Genomic DNA, 20,944 nt, shown 5'->3' with positions numbered 1-20,944 from the left:
AGAACCTGAGGGTTCACAGAGTTTGGGTGCACGGACCCACAGAGTTATAGCCTCGAGTGGCTAATATGTGTTATATATGGTATTTTGGGGAACTCACTAAGCTTTGTGCTTACAGTGTTTTGTGTTATGTGTTTCAGGTACTAGTGAGGATCGCGTGAAGGCGCCGGCTTGATCAGTACACATGGGATTTTTATGATACGAGATCTTGGGATATTGTTATATGTTATACATTGAGTTTCAAACAATGATGTTTTTATGATTTACAAATGAAATATGTTTTTATAAATGCGAAAAATTGTTTTGGAAATTTACAGTGTTACAAGTTGGTATCAAAGCTTTGGTTTGAGGGATTTGGGTACAGCTTCGGGAGTATTTGAACTCAAACTGAGGATTTGGAAAATATTTTCAAAAGAGAACCAAATTTTCTAAAAGAAGTAAAAGATTTTTAGAGAAACACAGAGCAGAAAACGTGTGTACGATCAGTCAGCGCCCGAACGGTGATTTCCCAAAATACCCTTATGTTATATTTTTATGAGATTGATATGATGTATTCTCTTGCTAGAGTGGGCTAGGTATTCCTATTAGGACTAGAGTGCCTTGATTTGTGATGCCTTAGCCTAGGGAGAGGTGAGCTGCTATGAGATGCTTGAGAGTGAATAGGTAGCAGCGAGGAGATTATGAGAGATCTGCTAGAGAGTGGATTATGCATAGTAGAGTACTTGGGATTTGGGATCCGAAGAGAAGGACTAGGGGTGTATACTGATACGGTGCGGACAGTAGTACTGGGCCCGTACTACTGAATACACCGGTTCGGTGTACAGTCCAAGTAAGAATCTTTGGGATGCCAGGGATCAAAGAGGGATGAGTTATCGAGTGCGAGTATACTCGAGCAAAATTCTAATATATCGTATGTTGTATTTCAGAGGTAGATCATGGTGAGGACACGTCTTATGCCAGAGAGCAGTGGGGCTAGTGATGAGGAGATCCGCCGGATCATCCATGAGGAGGTGGCTGCGACCATCAAGGCAAAGATACCAGAGATGTTCGGGTCTATTAATACCACGTTGATTGAGACTTTTGATGAGCGTTATGCTACTCTTTCTGAGGTTGCTGTTGCAGCGGCACCGCAGCCGTTGCTGCTGCGAGGCCGCAGGGTGGTGATGTGTTGCTGTTCCGAGAGTTCAGCAACACGAAGCCGCTAGAGTTTGATGGGACGCAGGATCTGATCGCGGCGATGAGATGGGTGTCTGATATTGAGGGTTGTTTCTACACATGCTCGCGCCTGGAGCTCTTAAGGGTTTGATTTGCGCTGAACCAGCTTCGCCTGGGGGCGAAGGACTGGTGGAAGTTCATGACAGCACACTATTCTCCAGCAGAGCTTGCTGCGGTGACCTGGGAGAGGTTCACCACCATGTTTCGTGATGAGTACGTGCCTCCAGTGGAACGAGATCGGTTGGCACATGAGTTTTTGACCCTCAAGCAGGGTACAGAGTCCGTTACGGTTATCACCAGGATGTTTCATGAGAGGCGATGTTCTGCCCTAAGCACGTGTCATCTGAGCAGGAACGTATGAGTATTTTGCGGAGGGATATTCGGGAGTTCGTGGCGAACTCCTCGTACCGGACATTTGCCGAGCTTCAGGCAAATGCACGGAAGAGGGAGATTGAGCTAGAGACTCAGGCGAGGGAGGAGACGGAGTCTCAGGGGAGGGATCGGCGACCGACACAGTCTCAACCGGCAGCCAAGCGGGCCAAGCCCGCTGATCCTAGAGCAGGGATCCAGAAGGGCCGCACTTGTGGGAAGTGCGGCAAGGGTCATGATGGAGTTTGTAGAGCTGGATCTTGCTACAAGTGTGGCAAGGAGGGGCATATGGCCAAGGACTGCCCAAGGGGTTTGCAGTGTGTTTCCACTGCAATCAGACTGGAAGCCGGAAGGCAGAGTGTCCGCAGTTGCGGGGATCAGGTCAGGGAGCACCTCAGGGATCTGCCCCTACCGCCATCAGAGCTACCGAGAGTCGGCCAGTGAAGGCCGAGGCGCCAAAGCCATGAGGGAGAGCCTTCCAGTTGACCACGGAGGAGGTCCGCGCAGCACCCGATGTTGTGGTTGGTATGTATTCTTTCATGTAATTATTTAATGTTTAAGATTTTATGCTTATATTATGATATGCGTAGGTACTTTTCTTGTGAATTTTGTACCTTCTTTGGTGTTATTTGACTCGGGTGCGAGTCGATCTTTTGTATCGTTGGCTTTCAGTCAACACATCAGCATTAGTCGAGAGGCGTTGAGTCGACCTCTGAGAGTTTCCATCGCCGACGAGAGAGCAGTATATGCCACGGAGGTGATTCGAGGATGTGTACTAGAGATTTTCGGTGTAGAGTTTCCTATTGATTTGGTCCCGATTGCGATGGGGGCATCTGTGTCATCGTAGGTATGGATTGGTTGAGCAGATTTGGAGCAGTTATCGACTGCGAGCGACAGCTGGTGACTATACGAGACCCTAGCGGGGGAGTTCTTACGGTGTACGGTGAGGGTACACATTCTGGGTCAGCGTTTTGTTCGGCTGCTAGAGCGAGGCAATGTCTACAGTAGGGCTGTAAGGGATTTGTGGTGTACGTAATGGATACGCGGGTTGATTCAGAGAGGCTGAGGTCAGTTGAGGAGGTTCTGATAGTGCGTGAGTTCCCGGATGTATTTCCAGAGGAGTTGCCGGGTGTGCCTCCCGTAAGGCACGTAGAGTTCAGTATCGATTTGGTTCCCGGGGCTGCGCCTATCGCCAAGGTGCCTTATCGCCTTGCACCTCCAGAGATGCAAGAGTTATCCTCGTAGCTTCAAGGAAAGGGATTTATTCGGCCGAGCAGCTCGCCGTGGGGAGCGCCTATCCTTTTTGTCAAGAAGAAGGATGGTTCACACTGGATGTGCATTGATTACCAGGAGTTGAACAAGCTGACGGTCGAGAACCGTTACCCGTTGCCGATGATCGACGATTTGTTCGATCAGTTACAGGGAGCATCTTGGTTCTGCAAGATCGATTTGAGGTCTGGATATCATCAGGTAAGGGTGCGAGATGAGGACATCCAGAAGACGGCGTTCAGGATGCGTTATGGGCATTACGAGTTTGTGGTGATGCCTTTCGGGCTCACCAATGCCCCGACAGTATTCATGGATCTCATGAATCGAGTCTGCAGGCCGATGTTGGATCGGTTGGTGATCGTATTCATCGACGACATTTTGGTATATTCGAGATCTAGAGAGCAGCATGAGGAGCATTTGAGGGAGATCCTCGGAGTTCTGAGATCGGAGAGGCTTTATGCCAAATTCTCCAAGTGTGATTTCTGGTTGCGAGAGGTCCAGTTCCTAGGGCATCTCGTTAACCAGAAAGGGATATTGGTCGACCCGGCCAAAGTTGAGGCAGTGATGAGTTGGGTGGTGCCGAAATCTCCTTCTGAGATTAGGAGTTTTCTAGGGTTGGCCGGTTATTATCGGAGGTTCATCAGGGATTTCTCCAAGATTGCTGTTCCTCTCACCAGATTGGCCCGGAAGGGTGTAGTGTTCAGCTGGGGTCCCGAGCAGCAGACCTCATTTGAGACTCTTCGTCAGAGATTATGTGAAGCCCCGGTGTTAGCCCTCCCGGAGGGAATGGAGGACTTTGTGGTATACTGTGATGCGTCGATGTTGGGGTTGGGAGCGGTGCTAATGCAGAGAGGGCATGTGATAGCATACGCATCGAGGTAGCTGAAGCCTCATGAGACAAGGTATCCCACCCATGATCTAGAGTTGGGGGCAGTGGTGTTCGCCCTCAAAATTTGGCGTCACTATCTGTACGGGGTTCGGTGTACGATATACACGGACCATAAGAGCCTGAAGTATTTGATGGATCAGCCTAACCTAAATATGCGGCAGAGGAGGTGGTTATATGTGGTCAAGGATTATGATTGCGAGATCTTGTACCATCCAGGCAAGGCTAATGTCGTAGCCGATGCACTGAGTCGCAGGGCGGAGAGCGCCCCATTGCGAGATGTATGTTTGCGATTGACCGTGATGGCTCCGGTGTTGGATACCATTCGTGGAGCACAGGCTGAGGCTGTGAGGTTGGAGAACCAGAAGAGAGAGCAGGTTGTTGGGGTGGTATCGGAGTTCGTTACTGATGGTCGGGGGCTTATGACATTTCAGGGGCGTATATGGGTGCCGTTTGTGGGAGGGATGCGTACCATTTTGATGGAATAGGGTCATCGGTCGAAATTCTAGATCCATCCTGGGGCCACTAAGATGTATTTAGACCTGAGGAGAGAGTATTGGTGGCCCTGTATGAAGAGGGATGTTGCGTGGTTTGTTGAGAGGTGCTTAACCTGCCGTAGGGTTAAGGCCGAGCACCAGAGACCGCATGGTAAGTTGCAGCCGTTGGAGGTTCCCGAATGGAAGTGGGAATAGATCACCATGGATTTTATCACCAAGTTGCCGAGGACTGCTAGGGGTGTCGATGCAATTTGGGTGATTGTGGACAGGTTGACGAAGAGCGCTCACTTCCTTGCCATCAGTGAGAGCTCTTCTGCTGAGAGGTTGGCAGAATTGTACGTGAGAGAGGTGGTATCACGACATGGGGTGCCAATCTCGATTGTTTAAGATCGAGATGTGCGTTTCACTTCCAGATTTTGGAATAAATTCCATGAGGAGTTGGGTACGAGGTTGCATTTTAGTACCGCGTACCACCCGCAGACGGACGGACAAAGTGAGCGGACGATTCAGACACTCGAGGACATGCTTCGAGCATGTGTGCTAGATTTCGGCGGAAGTTGGGACACGTATTTGCCCTTAGCGGAGTTTTCCTACAACAACAACCATCATTCGAGCATTGGTATGCTGCCCTTTGAGCTGTTGTATGGGAGGAGGTGTCGGACCCCCATTTGCTGGGGAGAAGTAGGGTAGCGTGTGATGGGAAGTACAGAGATTGTGCTGCAGACGACAGAGCAGATATAGCGAGTTAGATAGAGATTGTTGACCGCTCAGAGCCGCCAGAAGAGTTATGCGGATAGACGATGATCCGAGTTTGAGTTCCAGGTCGGTGACTATGTTCTCCTGAAGGTATCTCCTTGGAAAGGAGTGATTCGATTCAGGAAGAGGGGCAAGCTAGGGCCCCAGTATATCGGGCCGTTCAAAGTAATCGCGAGGGTGGTTAAGGTAGCGTATCGCTTGGAGCTACCTGCGGAATTGGATCGGATTCATAATACCTTCCATGTGTCTCAGTTGAGGAAGTGTATAGCCGACGAGTCGGCAGTAGTGCCGTTAGAGGACATTCAGGTGGATGCGAGCCTGAACTACGCGGAGAGACTAGTTGCGATTGTGGATCGGAAGATCAAGGTTCTGAGGAACAAGGAGGTGCCTTTGGTTCAGGTCCAGTGGCAGCATCGGAAGGGGTCGGAGCTTATGTGGGAACCGGAGCGTGAGATGCGTGTGCAACATCCGGAGCTATTTCAGGGATGAGACTTAGAGGGCGAAGTCGGATTCAAGTGGGGGAGAATTGTAACATCCGGAAATTTCAGGTATTATATTTATTCTTTTTATTTTGAGTTTTGAGGAAGAACTCGACGAGTTGGTGCATAGACTCGCCGAGTAGAGACGCGATTTATCATCCGGATTAACGAACGGACTCGACGAGTCGCAATGGTCGACTCGGCGAGTCAACGTTGTTTAATGAAACCCTAATTTCTCGGGTTTGGGGCCTATTTAAAGGGCCTTATGGCCGTCATTTGTACTCACCAGATCCCAGAGCAAAACCCTAGTGCACTTGAGCGTGTGGAGTGAGAGAAGGAGCCATTATCAACCTTGGAGGTGTTGTCTAGCAAGGGAAAGGAAGTTTTAGCCAAGAGGAAGCAAGAGGAACAACTTCCTGAAGATTTGAGGTCCAGAACATCACATTTGAGGTACCATTTTCGAACCCTTTCCTGTTGAGGTGATGTTCATGTTGATTTAGGGTTTTTGAGCCCTTTTGTGCCTAGATCTAGTGCCCATTTGGTCCCTTAAGCAAGTTAGGTTTTGGATCTGGACCCTTGGAGGTCCAGAGTGTCTCTTTGTCCAAGCTTTTTATAAATCCATGGAGGTTTTGGTTTGGGATCTTTGTGTTTGAAGTCAAAACACCATTTATGAGTCATTAGGCGTGATATGAGCGCTAAGACATGAACTTTACGTGATAAATAAGCTTGGGACGACTGTATCTATGAGTTATTGGAACAGATCTGACCTCAGAAGGTCGTTTGGGGTTGTACATGGAATGCACTCGCCGAGTCCATTGGCAGACTCGACGAGTTGGTGCAGGTTGTTCATAGATTTCGAACCAGGGGTTGAGTAACCGAGTTGGGTGAGTGACTCGGTGAGTCGGAAGGGACTCAGAGGAAATGGGGTCCTCATAGGGACTCGACGAGTCGGGGTTGACCATTGACCATTGACCAGAGTTGACCGGTGTTGACTTGATAGAGTTAGTCAACCTTAATTAGGAAGTGTTAATTAGAGATGTATTGTGTTATAGGAGGACTATAGCTCGGGAGATCGAGCACTAGTGATTTCAGGGATTTACGAGTTATCGAGATACGCGAGGTGAGTCTTCTCACTATACTTTACCTTGAGTAGGTAAATAGAGTTATGTGATACAGTGCTTTATATATATTGTTTGTTGTACTGCATTCTTCGATGTGATTTATGATGTGCATGCTTACAGAGTTTGGGTGCACGGACCCATAGAGTTATAGTCTCGAGTGGCTAATATGTGTTATATATGGTATTTTGGGGAACTCACTAAGCTTTGTGCTTACAGTGTTTTGTGTTATGTGTTTCAGGTACTAGTGAGGATCGCGGGAAGGCGCCGGCTTGATCAGTACACAGACGGGATTTTTATGATACGAGATCTTGGGATATTGTTATATGTTATACATTGAGTTTCAAACAATGATGTTTTTATGATTTACAAATTAAATATGTTTTTATAAATGCGAAAAATTGTTTTGGAAATTTACAGTGTTACAGCTTATGTGTCTGTATTGGAACATGACATCCCGAGATTTTGTTATATAATGAAAATACATTTCTTTAAATGAATGCTTTGATAAATTCTTATCATATTTTGTTTTTAGGAGCAAATTCCGCAACCATTTTCTTTAAAAGATTACTCTGATTTTAAAAACAAGCATAAACAAATCGGTCTTTTTTGGCCGTGAAATTGGGGATGTTACAGCACTGCTAAGCCAAATCTTAGAAAATTCATAACTTCCTCATACGAAGTCAGATTTGGACGTTCTTTTTATGGACGCTCTCGGTTTAACGTATTCTACGACTTTCGTTTAGATCGCTAAGGCTAAATCTCGCTCTATCGTAAATTCACTATTTACGCTTCCCAGTGTAGTGCTGGTTCCGTCGCGAAACTTCGACGGGTCATAACTTCTTCGTTATAACTCAGATTTCGGCGGTCTTTATATGTACGGAAACTTTGTAACATATACTACAACTTGGTTAAGATTATGTATTCTAAATAATATTTTTCCAAAAAGTCATTTTCGACACTTATTGACTCTAAATTGACTAGCCCGGATCTACGGGCGTTACAGGAGATCGACGCCCTTCCCTCCCCTCGTGATATCAACCACCACTGGAGCTTCCATCGATGAATTGGTTCATCCGTTTCTCTCGAGTAAATAGACATTTATGCCCTCATTTGCAATGCACGTGAGGGGTTTAACAACCAAAAACAAACGGTGGTTAACTCCAGGGATCTGTTCCATAAACAAACATCTCAGTAAGGACCAAAAATCCAATTTTCAAAAGGTTTGGACCATATCCATAAAAAATGATAAACCACAGGGACCATTTTTGCATTTTTGTCTAGAAAAGAACTAGATATTTTGGATTAGTTCTTCGTATTCTGTAAATGTTGTACGCATTCCGTAATACATACAATTGTAAAGTAAAATGCAAGTAAGTTAATGAGTAGAACTTATCTGGTTTGTTGAACCCATAGTTTATAAGCTTAAAAAACTTTATCCGAAATACCCGATAGTAACAGCTACGAAATTTCACTTTCCTAAATGGTTATTCGAGTTGTTTGGAGATAACCCATATATATATATAGGATTGAACTACAATAATAAATAATGGACTTCACCCATTTTACTATTCCGGCGAGAATAGTTTTTGACAAGAGATCAATTAATATGTGTGTTTTTCCAATAAAATAGTTAATATTAAAAATTATTTTGATTAGAGGTCAATAATGATCTACTTATTTCGAAAAGAAGGTTCACAGGGGTATTTCTGTAATTTAGGAACCGACAAATGCAAACGAGCGCTCGAACTAAAACCCTAAAACCTCAAAAATATTGGGGCTAATCAAGAAATAGAGAAACCCTAGAAAGTTAATTTCATGGAGAAATCAGTAGCAACTTTAGATAAAGGGGCAATATGCTCTTCTTGGAACTACTGTGGCCAAAGATTGTCCACAGGTATGATCGATGGATCAATAGCTATCTACGACACTAGTGATCCAGCTTCTTCCTCCTTCACCTCCACTTTTAAATTCAAGGTTAATATTTCGATTCCCGTTTCTTATATCTCCATTTCCAGTTTTCCCGTAAATTTTGTACCTTACACTGTGACGAAAATTCGTAACGATCCGGATTCGACATATCAACCCGGTGGAAAAGAGCTATTCAATTAGCCATTGGAGATTAAATCGTTTGTTTAGGAAAACGACAATGCATTTGCGTAGTTCTTATGCTCAATTGTGATTGCTCACATGCTAACAAATCGAATTTTAGGTTAGCGAGGGAAGCATTGTAAAAGTTTTATGGGTTCCTCCCGAGTATGGTGATGCAATTGCGTGTATATGTTCGAATGGAAGTTTGTCTATCTGGGAAGAGCTAGCAGAAGGTATTTAATCTGCAATATGTTCTCCTAGATCTACTGCCCCTGTTTGCTGAAACTATTTACAAAATGTTTTTCTCAACCTTATCTACATTAGACAGTGAACCTGTTCAGTGGAAGCAATGCAAAACCTTTGGAGGATCCATGGATCAAGTTCTAGATGCTCAATTTGGGAACTCCCATTCAAGTTTGAAATTGGTGAGTTAAGTATTCTGCTGTCCAAATATTCATATTGAAAAATCAGTTAAATTTACAGTTAACTTATCTCCTTAATCTTTAACCCTATCAAACTTTACATCTCCATTCCAGACAGTTGCTTATTCAAATGGCATTGTAAAAGTCTATGAGATTTTAGATCCAATGGACTTGAAGAACTGGCAACTTCAGGTGATTCTGATTCTGTTATTCTTTCCTTGTTTCTTCTTGTTCTTACAGAAACATTTATCTTTTTTTTTTTTTTTCTTTTTCTAGGCTGAATTACAGAATGTTACAGATTCAGTAACGAAATTCGGAAAAGCATCATGTTTGTCTGCATCTATTTCATGGAACCCACAAAGAAGCGACACATTTCCTGCAAGTTTTCTATTGGGTCTCAATTCAGATACCCCACAACTAAATTCACCCAAAGTATGCTTACTTAGTCATGTAATTCTAATCATTTTATGAAAAATGATTATTTTTTTTTTCTCTAATTGGTCAATATTTTCAGGTATGGGAGTTTGACCAAGATCATCAAAGATGGCTTCCAGTTGCTGAATTAGCAGACCATGATGATAAAGGTGATCAAGTATATGCTGTGGCATGGGCTCCCAACATTGGAAGGTAATTAATTACCCTTTGTTTTTATCTTATATAAAAAAAATGAGATCTTAAAATTTAAAAAGTTATAATCTTGTTTTACTAATTTGTTTCTTTCAAACTTGTAAACAATTAGACCATATGAGTTGATGTCTGTTGCAACTTTAAAGAGCATTTCAATATGGCAAATGGCTTCAGACCCTGATATTGATGGAAGGCTTTCAGTTGAAAAGGTTGCCACATTCCCTTGCCATAACAATCAGGTATGTATTCTTTTAGCAATGTACTTTTGTTTATTTATTTATTATAGAATGAAATAAAAGTAAAATTCTATAAATTATATTAAATAAATATATGAAAGTCTGTTGTTATTTATTGTCTTAGGTGTGGCAAATGGAATGGGACATGAGTGGAATGACACTGGCAACCACCGGGAGTGATGGGAGAGTGAAATTATGGCAATCAAATCTTAATGGAGTTTGGCATGAACAAGCAATCATCGAACCTACCACATGAAATTACCAAAATACCCCTCAATGTGAACAAATGTGATACCATATATTATTTCTAGATCTTGAATGGCTCTTAATCTTAAATCTTACATTTCTATTTGTACAAGCATTATTTTGTATGCTTAACATAGTTTATTGATTTGATGCTATCTGCAAAATTTAATGCTATATTTTTTTCTTTATTTTTTTTAAGAGTTACCTATTAAATAAAAAAACCCGAGTTATTAAACGGAAAATTTGGGTTAAAATCGTGCGAATCAGCGAAAGCCAACGGGGAATTTGTAGCTGAAGTGGTGGTGGAAATGATTCCAGAGAGATTGGAATCATCGTGATGATGGAATTCGTGATTCCATTCCGGGAAGTAGTTAGACCCGGAATTGGCAGCTTGTGAAAAGTTGTGATCGACTTCACTTGTGAAATGAAATTGTTGGTAGTTTTCAATGCATCCAAATGATGATGAAGGGAAGGAAAATGAACATGGAACCATCGCGTCCAAATCTGATGTGCTGACTCTGAGATTGTCTCGAAGATTTGATAGCATCTCGCCGGATTTTGGTGGTGGTGGTTGGTGGTTTTCAGGTGATTGTGGCGGCACCACCGAATGTGCGGCGGTGGTGGCGGTGGCGGTGGCGGCTGAGTTGTTGCAGCTGTGCTTGCCTCTGTATGTGATTTCAAAAACTGTCGGGTCTTCGTCTGTTCTTTGCACTTGTTTTCTTGCCATGCAATTATGAACGTATCGATACGTACATCTATAATAGCTTCTGTAAATATTTAATAAAAAAACCGATATTAAAATATGATTTTTTGAATTCTATGATCGATATTTGTATATATAGAGTTAGGACCCACAAAAAAATGGATAAAATACAGTGTACAGTGTCAATAGTAGAAAATATATAATTTTGTATTCTTCTGTTCCATCAAAAATTGATGGAACAGACGAAGAAAGAAGAAAAATGATGAATGATCAAAATTATACTATTTTTTTCCTATAAAAAATAGAACAAAAAAATCCTTCTCATATGATATATATCCTATCATTTGAATATCATATATATCCTATCATTTGAGAATTAGGTAAAAATATAAATTAAGTGGGTCCCACTAAAAGTCAAAGGATAAAAAGAAAGAATGTCTAACCTAGGAAATTTAGCACCCAAAATGTCTTTTTGCCCATACTTCCTCCAACTATAACCGTCATCAGAGTTTCCCTCCAAACCATTGTCAGTCGAGATTTTGATTTGATTTTTCCACGTCAGCATTGCCTTTCTGCAACATAAATCAAGAAAAAAGATTATAATTTTGCACCAAATTACACACACTACTAAAGCATAGTAATCGAAAAATATATAATTTTTTTTATACCTTTTCTTGGATACGATTTTCTGGTCTTGGAAATTATCAAAACCTTGATTGAAATCCCCGCTTTGTGGGCTTCCATCGATGGAAACCGGCGATTCAGGCTGGCTGAGCACCGACACTGACACCGGTTGTGCCGCTAGTGCCGGGATTTCAGACTGGGCGCTGTTGATGATCAACAGCGCTCTGTTGTAAGAAGCGATGATCCCCTGAATCAAATTGTGTTTTGATTCAGGGGAACAGTTTGAGCTCAGAATGGCTTTGAGCTGCCTAGCTAGTTCCATCCCTTGTGTTAGCTCATTGATGATGTAAACATTTTCCATATCTGTAATGTACAAGTTATGATGCAAGATGTACAAATTGAAAAGTCAAAATGCTAGTTGTTCATGAGAGGGGAAGGAGAGAGAGGGGGGTGAGGTGTGTGTGTGTTTGAGAAGGTGATGAGAGAATGAGACGATTTTAAGGATTTAAAGCTGAGAAGATGATGTTGAAGGTTGACTGAGAAACCGTGTTAAGTGTTTTTTTTGTCTTTCGGAAATGGACTGGTCTTTGATTCTATTGCTGCTGACTGATTCAAATCAAATTAATTTACATGTTTACCCCCTTTAGATTACGAACTTTATGGAAACACCCACAAACTCTTTCTGTTCTTACATTTAGAGACCACGTGTACACTATAAGATTCTATTTTTTTGTAGTTTCTTTTTGGATCAATGTAATAAATGGAAACAATTTGTCTTTTTTGTTTTTTGGTTAACTACCATTGTTTTAAGAAAATGTTATCCTTGTTCTAAAATACTATTATATCAATAGTATTTATGAGAAAAAAGCAAATATTTCCTTACCATTTATGGTACTTTTTAATAACAATGTTCATTTAAAAAAAACACATAATTTGTTGTTTATTTTTTATATTAACCCGTAAAATAAATTATGATGGCAGAGCAAATCCATTTCTTTAATAGTGGTAATCAATGACTCTAAAATGTTTTTTTCCTTGTTTTTATGCTAATGTTATGCTTTATTTTATATAGTTTTAAACTATTATAACGTTGTTTTACTATTTTATCGATCTACATATTGAAATTTTTTAAATGGTTACTATAACAAAAATAATAATAATCAAATGATTAAATTGAAAATTTACAATAGTTTTCATTGGCTAAATTGATACAATTATAAAAGTACGTTGTATTTTTCGGGATTTTGTTTTGGTATTAGAGGTGGTAATTGGAAAAATGGTTTTTAATGTAGTCATTCTACTACGAGTAGAGGAATGATTGCCCCCATTTATAGATTTATGAATCATATGCCTGATGTTTTCTATAAGAAGTAACTGCTTCACATTTCAGTGCAACATGACCATACACAACTAACTCTTTCTTACCTATTTTGAATGGGATTCTAGATTCTGTTGCTAACGGTGTTGCTTTTATAATGGGTGCCGTGGACAAAAAATTCTTGTATTATATGTTTTGAAGTATCCGAAATAAGTGTTGAAGGATTTCGTGATTTTAATTCAGTGTCTAATAAAGGAAAGCATAAAACTAAGGGACTTAATTGGCAATTTCTTGACACTATTATAAGAAGTTCAATTTCAACCCCTGAATGTATAGAACTTACACTTTGAGCTGGTACAGTTGAGTAATAATGCAAGAAAGTGTTTGCTGACCAATTCAAAATTCTACAGAAAAAGATTCACTCCCTTTTCTTTTCTCCCTCTTTACATAACAATATTTGAGCTGACCATTTCAACTCTCTCTCTCTCTCTCTCTCTCTCTCTCTCTCTCTCTCTCTCTCTCTCTCTCTCTCTCTCTCTCTCTCTCTCTCTCTCTCTCTCTCTCTCATACACACACAGCCACGTGGTATTTTCGTAATGGATGAATAAAAAAGAGTACGAAGCTCTAGTGAGGTCAAACTATAGTTTATAGTTTTGCAAATCCATGTTCTGTTTTATGCCTTTATATATATATATATATATATATATATATATATATATACTAGTAAGGTACCCGCACGATGCTGCGGCGCCTGTTAGTCCTTTCGGCAAAGAGTTTTCATGTGGCGATTAGTTTCCTTCTCGTGTTGAATAGTTCGTTTCGGTCATTTAGTCGGATAGTTCTTTTTGGTGAATAGTTTCTAGCTAGATACATAGATGTAGGGGTTAAATAGTTTAGTATGTTGTGTCATCTATTGCTCTGGTTTTTATTATACGATTATTTGGTAGTGGTTGAATAAAATGAAAATTAAAAAAATATATATATTGAAAAAGTGATATGTTCTGTAAAATGGATGATAAATTTGGTTTCGTCCGACAGTTTTGTGTTAAAAATAAAATTCCGTTGTTAATAATAAAAATATACTACATTCTTGTGATTAGTTTTATTTTTTGAATATCTATTTCAAAATTTTCTCAAATAATCGAGAAGCATCATTAAACGTTAACGATTAGTGTGTTTTTAGATGTGCACTTCAAATAGGTTTTTTTTTTTTTTTTTTTTTTTTTTTTTTTTTTTTTTGCATTGTAGTTGTAACACATTTATATTGTGAAATCTTCTATTACAGTATAATATTTACTATTATTATAAGATATCAAACATGAATGATTTTGAATCTACCATAAAAAAATGTTTATTCCAATAATCGTTGATAGTTTTTTTTCACTTTTATTGACATTAGATTTTACTAAATACTTTTTTGTATTTCCCATATTATATTATTAACTCTTTTATACAATAAAATTTCAATTTACACTTAAACTTTAAACCTTTATTATTTTTGGATAATTCTTAAACTTGAAGAAATTTAGTTACAAAAATATAATTCAAAACAACATAAAACATTATTTTGTTTGTAATGCCAACGTTGCTAAACAAACACGGCTAGCAGCCACATTACGGGAATTTGAGATTATATTTTTGATAAATTAAATAAAAGATATCATAAACAAAAATAAATTTTTATATTTAATTGTAATTTTTGTTTATAAACATAATAATATTTATTATAAAATTATATATAATATTTGACAATTTGTTGTTAGTTACATTGAACAAAAAGTAAAAATGCTACTCATGATGACGTCAAAAACCAAAGAAAAAACGATTAAAAAACCAAATACAATAACAGATTCAGGAACAGATGGTGATGATGTCAGCCAAATCTAAAAACAAAAAACATGAAATTTGTTAGATATATGTATTTAATCTGTTAACAACCAAGTTTTGGTTGTTGATATACTCAAATAACAATACCCTTGGTAGGTAATCCTTACAGATAATCATCCTTTTAAATGAACTAAGATAACATTTAAGATAATCATCCATTTATAACAGCAACAAACATCGAAGAGAGCACCAAACTTTGGCATCAACAAATCTAATAAGCCAACAGCTGTAATCTTTGACCAACTTTGTAGCCAGCAGGTCTGCATCTGCCATTTACCATAAGCCAAAACAATGGAACTACAATAATTAGGAAATTAGCACTGCATGTATTAAAAAATAATAAAGAAAAGTCATTATTTTTAACTACATACTTTATGTCAAAATTTCCTCAAGCAAGAATTTTGGAAGCACCAACTGAGGCAAAAAGAAAAAGCACAAACACAACTTGAACACTTTAGGGAGAGATTGGTCCAATAACAACACTACTAAACAAACACGGCTAGCAGCCTCATTATGAGAATAAATCAAATGGAAACCACAAAATCAGACACATTAATGAATTTTTTCCCAAAACATCAAAGGAATTTTAGTCAAAAATCGTACTAATACATTAGAAACATCATAGCACTTTAATCAAGCAACAGACTACAACTTGATAAACAACAAGAGCATTTTAAGGCAGTTTAGTGAAATAAGACTAAAACTTGAGAAACAGCAGCAACATATTAGAGGCTGAATAGTCAAAACCCCCACAAAAACTTGAGAAGCAAAGTAAAATGGTGCAAACACCAGAGCCTCAAAAAATTTAAACAAATTTTGACCCTTTTTGTTCCAAATATACAAAAGAATTCATTTCACAACTACAATAACAAATAAATAAACCTACGCACACTAATCAACAATTTAAAACTAACCTAAATTGGTGTTATGCTTTAATAAATGTTTAAGGGTTTGATTTCAATTCTGTTCTTTCTGCATGTAAAAAAGAAGACATAAACTAAAAGAAATGGAAATGGTTTTACCTCAGACCATGGATTAGGTTTTAATAGCCATAAAAATCAAGAAAGACACGTATCATAGATCATGGTTAAACATAACCTGCAAATAGAAGGAGAAATGTGTGTGGTTAGACCTATGAGTACATGTGTGTGTGTCTGTGAACGCATATATTTGCAACTAATTTCATATATCTGCAATTAATTTCATAAAAATACACACAAATTCAAGTTCATTAAATCTGACATTTTCCCATAATAAATCAATAAAATTATTATGTAAATAAATAAACAAAAATCAGCAATACGACTATCAAAATATAAAGCCATACAACACAAATGTAATCTTCATCCCCCAAACATAGATCTATTCAGAAGTCATTTTGAGTAAAAACAACAAAATAAAACCCATATCTAGGGGGTGTTTGGCTAATCTTTTCAAAGGCAAAAAGACTTTTAGGAAAAGTCACAAAAGCTAGGAATTCCTGACTTTTCCAAAAAGTCAGTTTTTCTTATATCAAATTCCCAAAAGTTGCTTTTCAAATACTTTTACCAAACATCTTTTCCCCCTATCTTTTTCTAAAAGTTCTTTTTGTCCCTCAAAACGATAGACCAAACACCCCCTAACATCCAAACACAAATTCAGTGTAACCTACATGCGGTTTTTTTTCGGTTTAATCAAGAAAAAGTTCCAAATGAAACCCTAAATCGCCAAATAAGAAAGAAACCATACCAAATGATTCTACCTCTGAATCTTCGGTAAAGCGGCAGCAGCAGGAGATGTAAACAGATCCAAGATTTTACCAAAGGGTTCATTTGGGGTTCAAAATACAAAATTTCTTTTCCTTTTCTGTGACTGTGACTGTAAAATACAAACAAAACATAAATATTTTAGTAATATGAAACAGAAACACACATACACACAGCGAAAGAGATACATTGGTGGTGAGATATTAGCCTTTTAGTAAATGATAGAGATAAGAGTGAGAAATAGAGAGCCGATGTCGATGGAGATGATGGAAACCGATGCTCGAAGATGGTGGTGGTGTGCTTCCGAATCAGATCCGAAAGAGACACTTATCAATTATTTCAGACCTGCATCTAGTCATCACCAAAATAAAAATAAAAAAATAAAAAAATGAGATAAAGAGAAAGGCGATACAGATGAGATATGGTCGGACTTCCGACAATGGTTGATGTAGGAGACGGTTTCAAGGTTATGGGTGGTGTGACAGTAAGTATAGGGTATTCAGAGAGGACATGAGGTGTGAGAGAGTGAAAAAGGGATTCAAAGTTCAAATGAATTTGTTGGAGCCATAAGTGTTTTTTTTAGTTCAAATTAAAATTAAGATTAGAGAGAGGGTTTAGAAATAATTTGAATCGAGAAACAGTTGGAAAGGTGATGAGGACATAATGAGTGGCTCTTCAAATGTTAATATAATGGAAAGCCAATTCATCAGTGTTTTGTTTCGAGTATACGATCTGGGATATGAAGGGTGCATCAAATTCATGTACTTCAAGCAGTTTCAGTTGTCTTTTAAGACCATGCATTGAAAACCATTTCTCATTCTCATTGGTCAAAACCATTTCACTTGGATTGCCAAAATTACAATCCATACCATTCATTTTAGATTCAAAGGTTCAGATTAGCCTTCCTTGTTTTTTAAGATAACATACTTAAATGTTTTGTACCTTAGGCTTTAAAGTTTATACTTAAGACATTATTATGTATGCTTTATAAGATGGTATATATATATATATATATATATATATATATATATATATATATATATATATATATATATATATATATATATATATATATATATATATATAATTAGGCCTCTTTTAATAACGATTTTGTTTTATATACCTATATTTACTTTATAATAATAAAAGAGGATTGAAAAGTAGTGTATGACAAAACTTCTTGTTTTCGTAGTTTATGAAATTCGATTTTCCTGATATGGACTGATTTTATTCTTAAATACTGTTTTGTATTCAGCTTTCTTTTAAGACATATTTCTCTTTTGCCAGTTGAGAAAAAAAAAATATTTGAATTATTAGGGACTAAATAGTTAAGAGTAATTAAAATAATAAGTCTGACTTTATGTAATTAATTCCGTGTTTTATTGGACACTAATTACACTATTACAGCGTGTCAATCGTCCACGTTCCTCTTATACTCTCGTTCATTGACCTCTTACAACAAATATGAAACTCCCACCATCCCAAAACAAAATAAAGAAAGCCAAATTGTACGTAATATAATGTTTAGATGATTTTGTTTCGAGAAATGGTGACATAAGATTCTAAAATATATTTTATAAGCTTATTATAGTCAAATAAATAATCAAATTTTAAAATGAAGTTGATTTAATAGTAACCTTAAACAAAACAACTAACTTATGATCATTCTACTCCTAAATATGTGTCATATGTTTCAACCTAGACTTCAATTCTCAACCTTAAGAGTTAAGGTTTTGTGATGACTGTACGGATGTCAAACGTGTCGTGTCGAGTTGAAACTTAAACGAGCTGAGATAGGTTGAGTTGAACACGTTCCGTTTCATTATCGTGTTGTGTCGTGTCAGCCCATTTATTTTCATATTGGGTATAACCATATAGGGTTTATGGTTTAGACCATGTAGATACGCCATGTCGTGTTAGATTGAAACATTGAACATGCTGAAAGAGTGGGAACCGGAGAGATGGTAAAAAGGTTAAAAATTAAAGTGAAAAACACACGAAAGGTGACAACAAGTTTAAAAGAGTAGCAATGTGGGAGGCAGAGGGTGGAGCTTCACAAAGACACACGACGACAAGTGAGATTGTAAAGTACTAGATATTAATGAAAAAGTGAAAAACTAAAAATAATAAGTATTGACTTTGACGGCCAATTAGTGGCTTACACATTATAAAACGATTCAGTCCATAGTTTTCTTTTACATTTTGTTTCACCTAAAAGATTAAAAGAAATGACACATAAATAAATGAGCTATCTTCTTGTGGACAGTTTGGACCCTAACCTTACTATTTTAATTTTTGTATCGCTGTGTCAACCTGTTTAATTAAACGGGTTGAAATTTCTAACATAAACCCGTTTATTTACGTGTTGGAATCATGTCTTGTCGAAAATTGTTACACTAGATGTAAATTTCTACTATAAAAAAGGATTTAGTTCCCAATAAATCCATATGTTGCCATGTTATAGCATATGCCTATAAATATTTAGGTAAATTACACGAATGATCCATGTGGTTTAGGGTCGTCTGCAAGCTTGGTCCTTATAAATAGTTTTTAACTCGGATCGTCCCCGTGGTTTGCTTTGTTTCAAGGTTGGTCCCTACAAGACATGAAATGATATTTATGCCCTTTTTTAATTGTTTATTATGATACTTTTAGAAAAATATTTACATAAAAAGTATATGTGGGCCCCACCCCCACCGTTAATGCTTTCTTCTTGTTTGATTTATCAGACATCCATCTTTTAAGTTCTACCGATATTCAATCTAACATCCTCATCCCGCCACCATCACTTTATCGATTGTAATAAGTATCTTTTGCTGATATAATCACTGGTATCCTTTGTTGTCACCTTCACCCACCCTCGTTCCCTCTCCTTTTTAAGAAACACATGTACCTTCTTCTTCGTCGATTATAACTTGGAAGTAGGCAATATGCCAAACTTCCACTATGTTGCCTTCATGATGCCATTCAAACCTCTCAGAGTATCTCACTCCTCTCTTCCCCCTCTCTCCCCACCCAAAAGAACACCAATACACCACCGAAAGAAGACAAATCAAGCAATCATTCCTCCACTATGCCACAACCAAACACAGGTAGGTGGTGGTTTACTAGAAACCCTAACTGAACCATTTCCATTCCAGTTTCATATCTTTGCAATCGAAGATCTGCCTTTCTCGATCTTTGGAAAACCCTAACCTTTTCACCTCCGTGAGCAAAGAGCAATCAGTCTGGTAATTGGATCGATCAGATAGGAAGACATTTCTCAAATTGTAGGGGAGATTTCTTGACTGATTGTACATATCCATGGATGTTCAGATTGAAAAGTTTCAAGTCAATGATTGAGAATCTTGCGAGGTAAGATATCGAGGTAGTAGTAGGATTTCTTGCTAGCGAGGTTTTTGCAAGCTTTGGATAAATGGAGAATGGATGTGATGGAGTGGCTTTGGATGTCAGGAGCGGTAGGAGGTGATGACGATTTTTCCAGTGAGAATAGATAGTGCCGATGAGTCTATGGGGAGATGAAAGGAATACGGGGGTTAGAGAGAGATAAAAGGAAGAGGTAGATTGTGTTTGTTTAATAGTTTATTCCATGTAATAATTAAAATAAGAGAAAATTGCAAATTTATCCAAAAAAAAAAAAAACCAAAATTGCATTTTTAGCCAAAAAATTAATAATTTAATTTGTGGAAAATAGTCCCCCCCCCCCCTAAAAAAACCAAAATTGCATTTTTAGCCATCAATTTCACAGATAATGTTGCTATGTTCGCAAATGGACTAGTCCCTCTGCAAACGTACAAGCCGCTAAAGCACGGCTCGTGATTCAACGACTTGTACGTTCGTAGATGGACTAGTCCATCTGCGAACATACCAGCTCACCTGCGAACATAAGCCTAGCCAGCTATAAAAACATATTTTTTTGGTTCATTTTCACTCTTCTTTGGTGGAAAAATCTCTCTAGGAAGCGATTTTCTTACCCTATTTGTGATTGTGGACGATTTCATGAACAATACCGATTTGATTACGTTGATCAACATTCTAACATCCATATCTTCAAGTATGGCTATATAATGATTCAATTCAAGATGATAGAAACGGAAAACTAATTTTACATTTGTCTAACAAACCGGTTTTCCTTCTCACGAAAGATACAAACTCAGTATAACTAATATACTATAACATCCGGATTTCCATGTATATTATTTACTTATTGATTTTGAGGATTATTCGGCAACTCGACGAGTTGGTGCTACAACTCGTCGAGTAGGGTCGGGTGCGGCCACATGAGATTAATGACCTACTCGATGAGTCTAAGAGTCAACTCGCCGAGTAGGCGCTGTGAGATGAAAGCCTAAATCCCCGGGTTTCGGGCCTATAAAAGGACACTTATAGCCTCATTTGCGGCTCCCCATCTGCTTAGCTTCACTGAGAGAAACCCTAATCGCCCCCTTGTGCTTTAGAG

General features: G+C 38.3%; 2 protein-coding genes across 2 annotated transcripts; one reads left to right on the top strand and one right to left on the bottom strand.

Moving 5' to 3' along the window:
* Window positions 1-8,317: 8,317 nt before the first annotated feature.
* SEH1H (Transducin/WD40 repeat-like superfamily protein) lies at window positions 8,318-10,396 on the top strand. Its single transcript, XM_078959475.1, has 8 exons — window positions 8,318-8,563; window positions 8,799-8,910; window positions 9,002-9,102; window positions 9,214-9,291; window positions 9,376-9,531; window positions 9,614-9,726; window positions 9,839-9,965; window positions 10,087-10,396. Exons 1-8 carry the CDS (start codon window positions 8,405-8,407, stop codon window positions 10,216-10,218), a joined length of 978 nt encoding a protein of 325 aa, XP_078815601.1. The 5' UTR covers window positions 8,318-8,404; the 3' UTR covers window positions 10,219-10,396.
* On the bottom strand, window positions 10,242-12,024 carry LOC145000273 (putative WRKY transcription factor 53). The gene is made up of 3 exons (XM_078959473.1): window positions 11,580-12,024; window positions 11,355-11,483; window positions 10,242-10,975 (listed from the first exon to the last, which is right to left on the bottom strand). The coding sequence occupies exons 1-3, from the start codon at window positions 11,894-11,896 to the stop codon at window positions 10,417-10,419; spliced, it is 1,005 nt and encodes a 334-aa protein (XP_078815599.1). The 5' UTR covers window positions 11,897-12,024; the 3' UTR covers window positions 10,242-10,416.
* Between the last annotated feature and the right edge of the window lie 8,920 nt (window positions 12,025-20,944).

The sequence above is a fragment of the Lactuca saligna genome, chromosome 6 (assembly GCF_052625555.1).
Source record: "Lactuca saligna cultivar CGN05327 chromosome 6, ASM5262555v1, whole genome shotgun sequence".
Classification (NCBI taxonomy): Eukaryota; Viridiplantae; Streptophyta; class Magnoliopsida; order Asterales; family Asteraceae; genus Lactuca; species Lactuca saligna.
The sequence above is the reverse complement of the archived record's forward strand: the minus strand, read 5'-3'. Positions and strand labels throughout refer to the sequence as shown.

What these genes read in the sequence shown, in the direction of transcription:
- SEH1H (XM_078959475.1), top strand. Translation starts at nt 8,405, where the DNA reads ATGGAGAAATCAGTAGCAACTTTAGATAAAGGGGCAATATGCTCTTCT. An exon ending in CCTCCACTTTTAAATTCAAG is followed by an intron (nt 8,564 to 8,798) that starts GTTAATATTTCG and finishes ATCGAATTTTAG; the next exon opens with GTTAGCGAGGGAAGCATTGT. An exon ending in CCCATTCAAGTTTGAAATTG is followed by an intron (nt 9,103 to 9,213) that starts GTGAGTTAAGTA and finishes TCTCCATTCCAG; the next exon opens with ACAGTTGCTTATTCAAATGG.
- LOC145000273 (XM_078959473.1), bottom strand. Translation starts at nt 11,896, where the DNA reads ATGGAAAATGTTTACATCATCAATGAGCTAACACAAGGGATGGAACTA. An exon ending in AAAATCGTATCCAAGAAAAG is followed by an intron (nt 11,484 to 11,579) that starts GTATAAAAAAAA and finishes TTTATGTTGCAG; the next exon opens with AAAGGCAATGCTGACGTGGA. An exon ending in TTGGGTGCTAAATTTCCTAG is followed by an intron (nt 10,976 to 11,354) that starts GTTAGACATTCT and finishes AAATATTTACAG; the next exon opens with AAGCTATTATAGATGTACGT.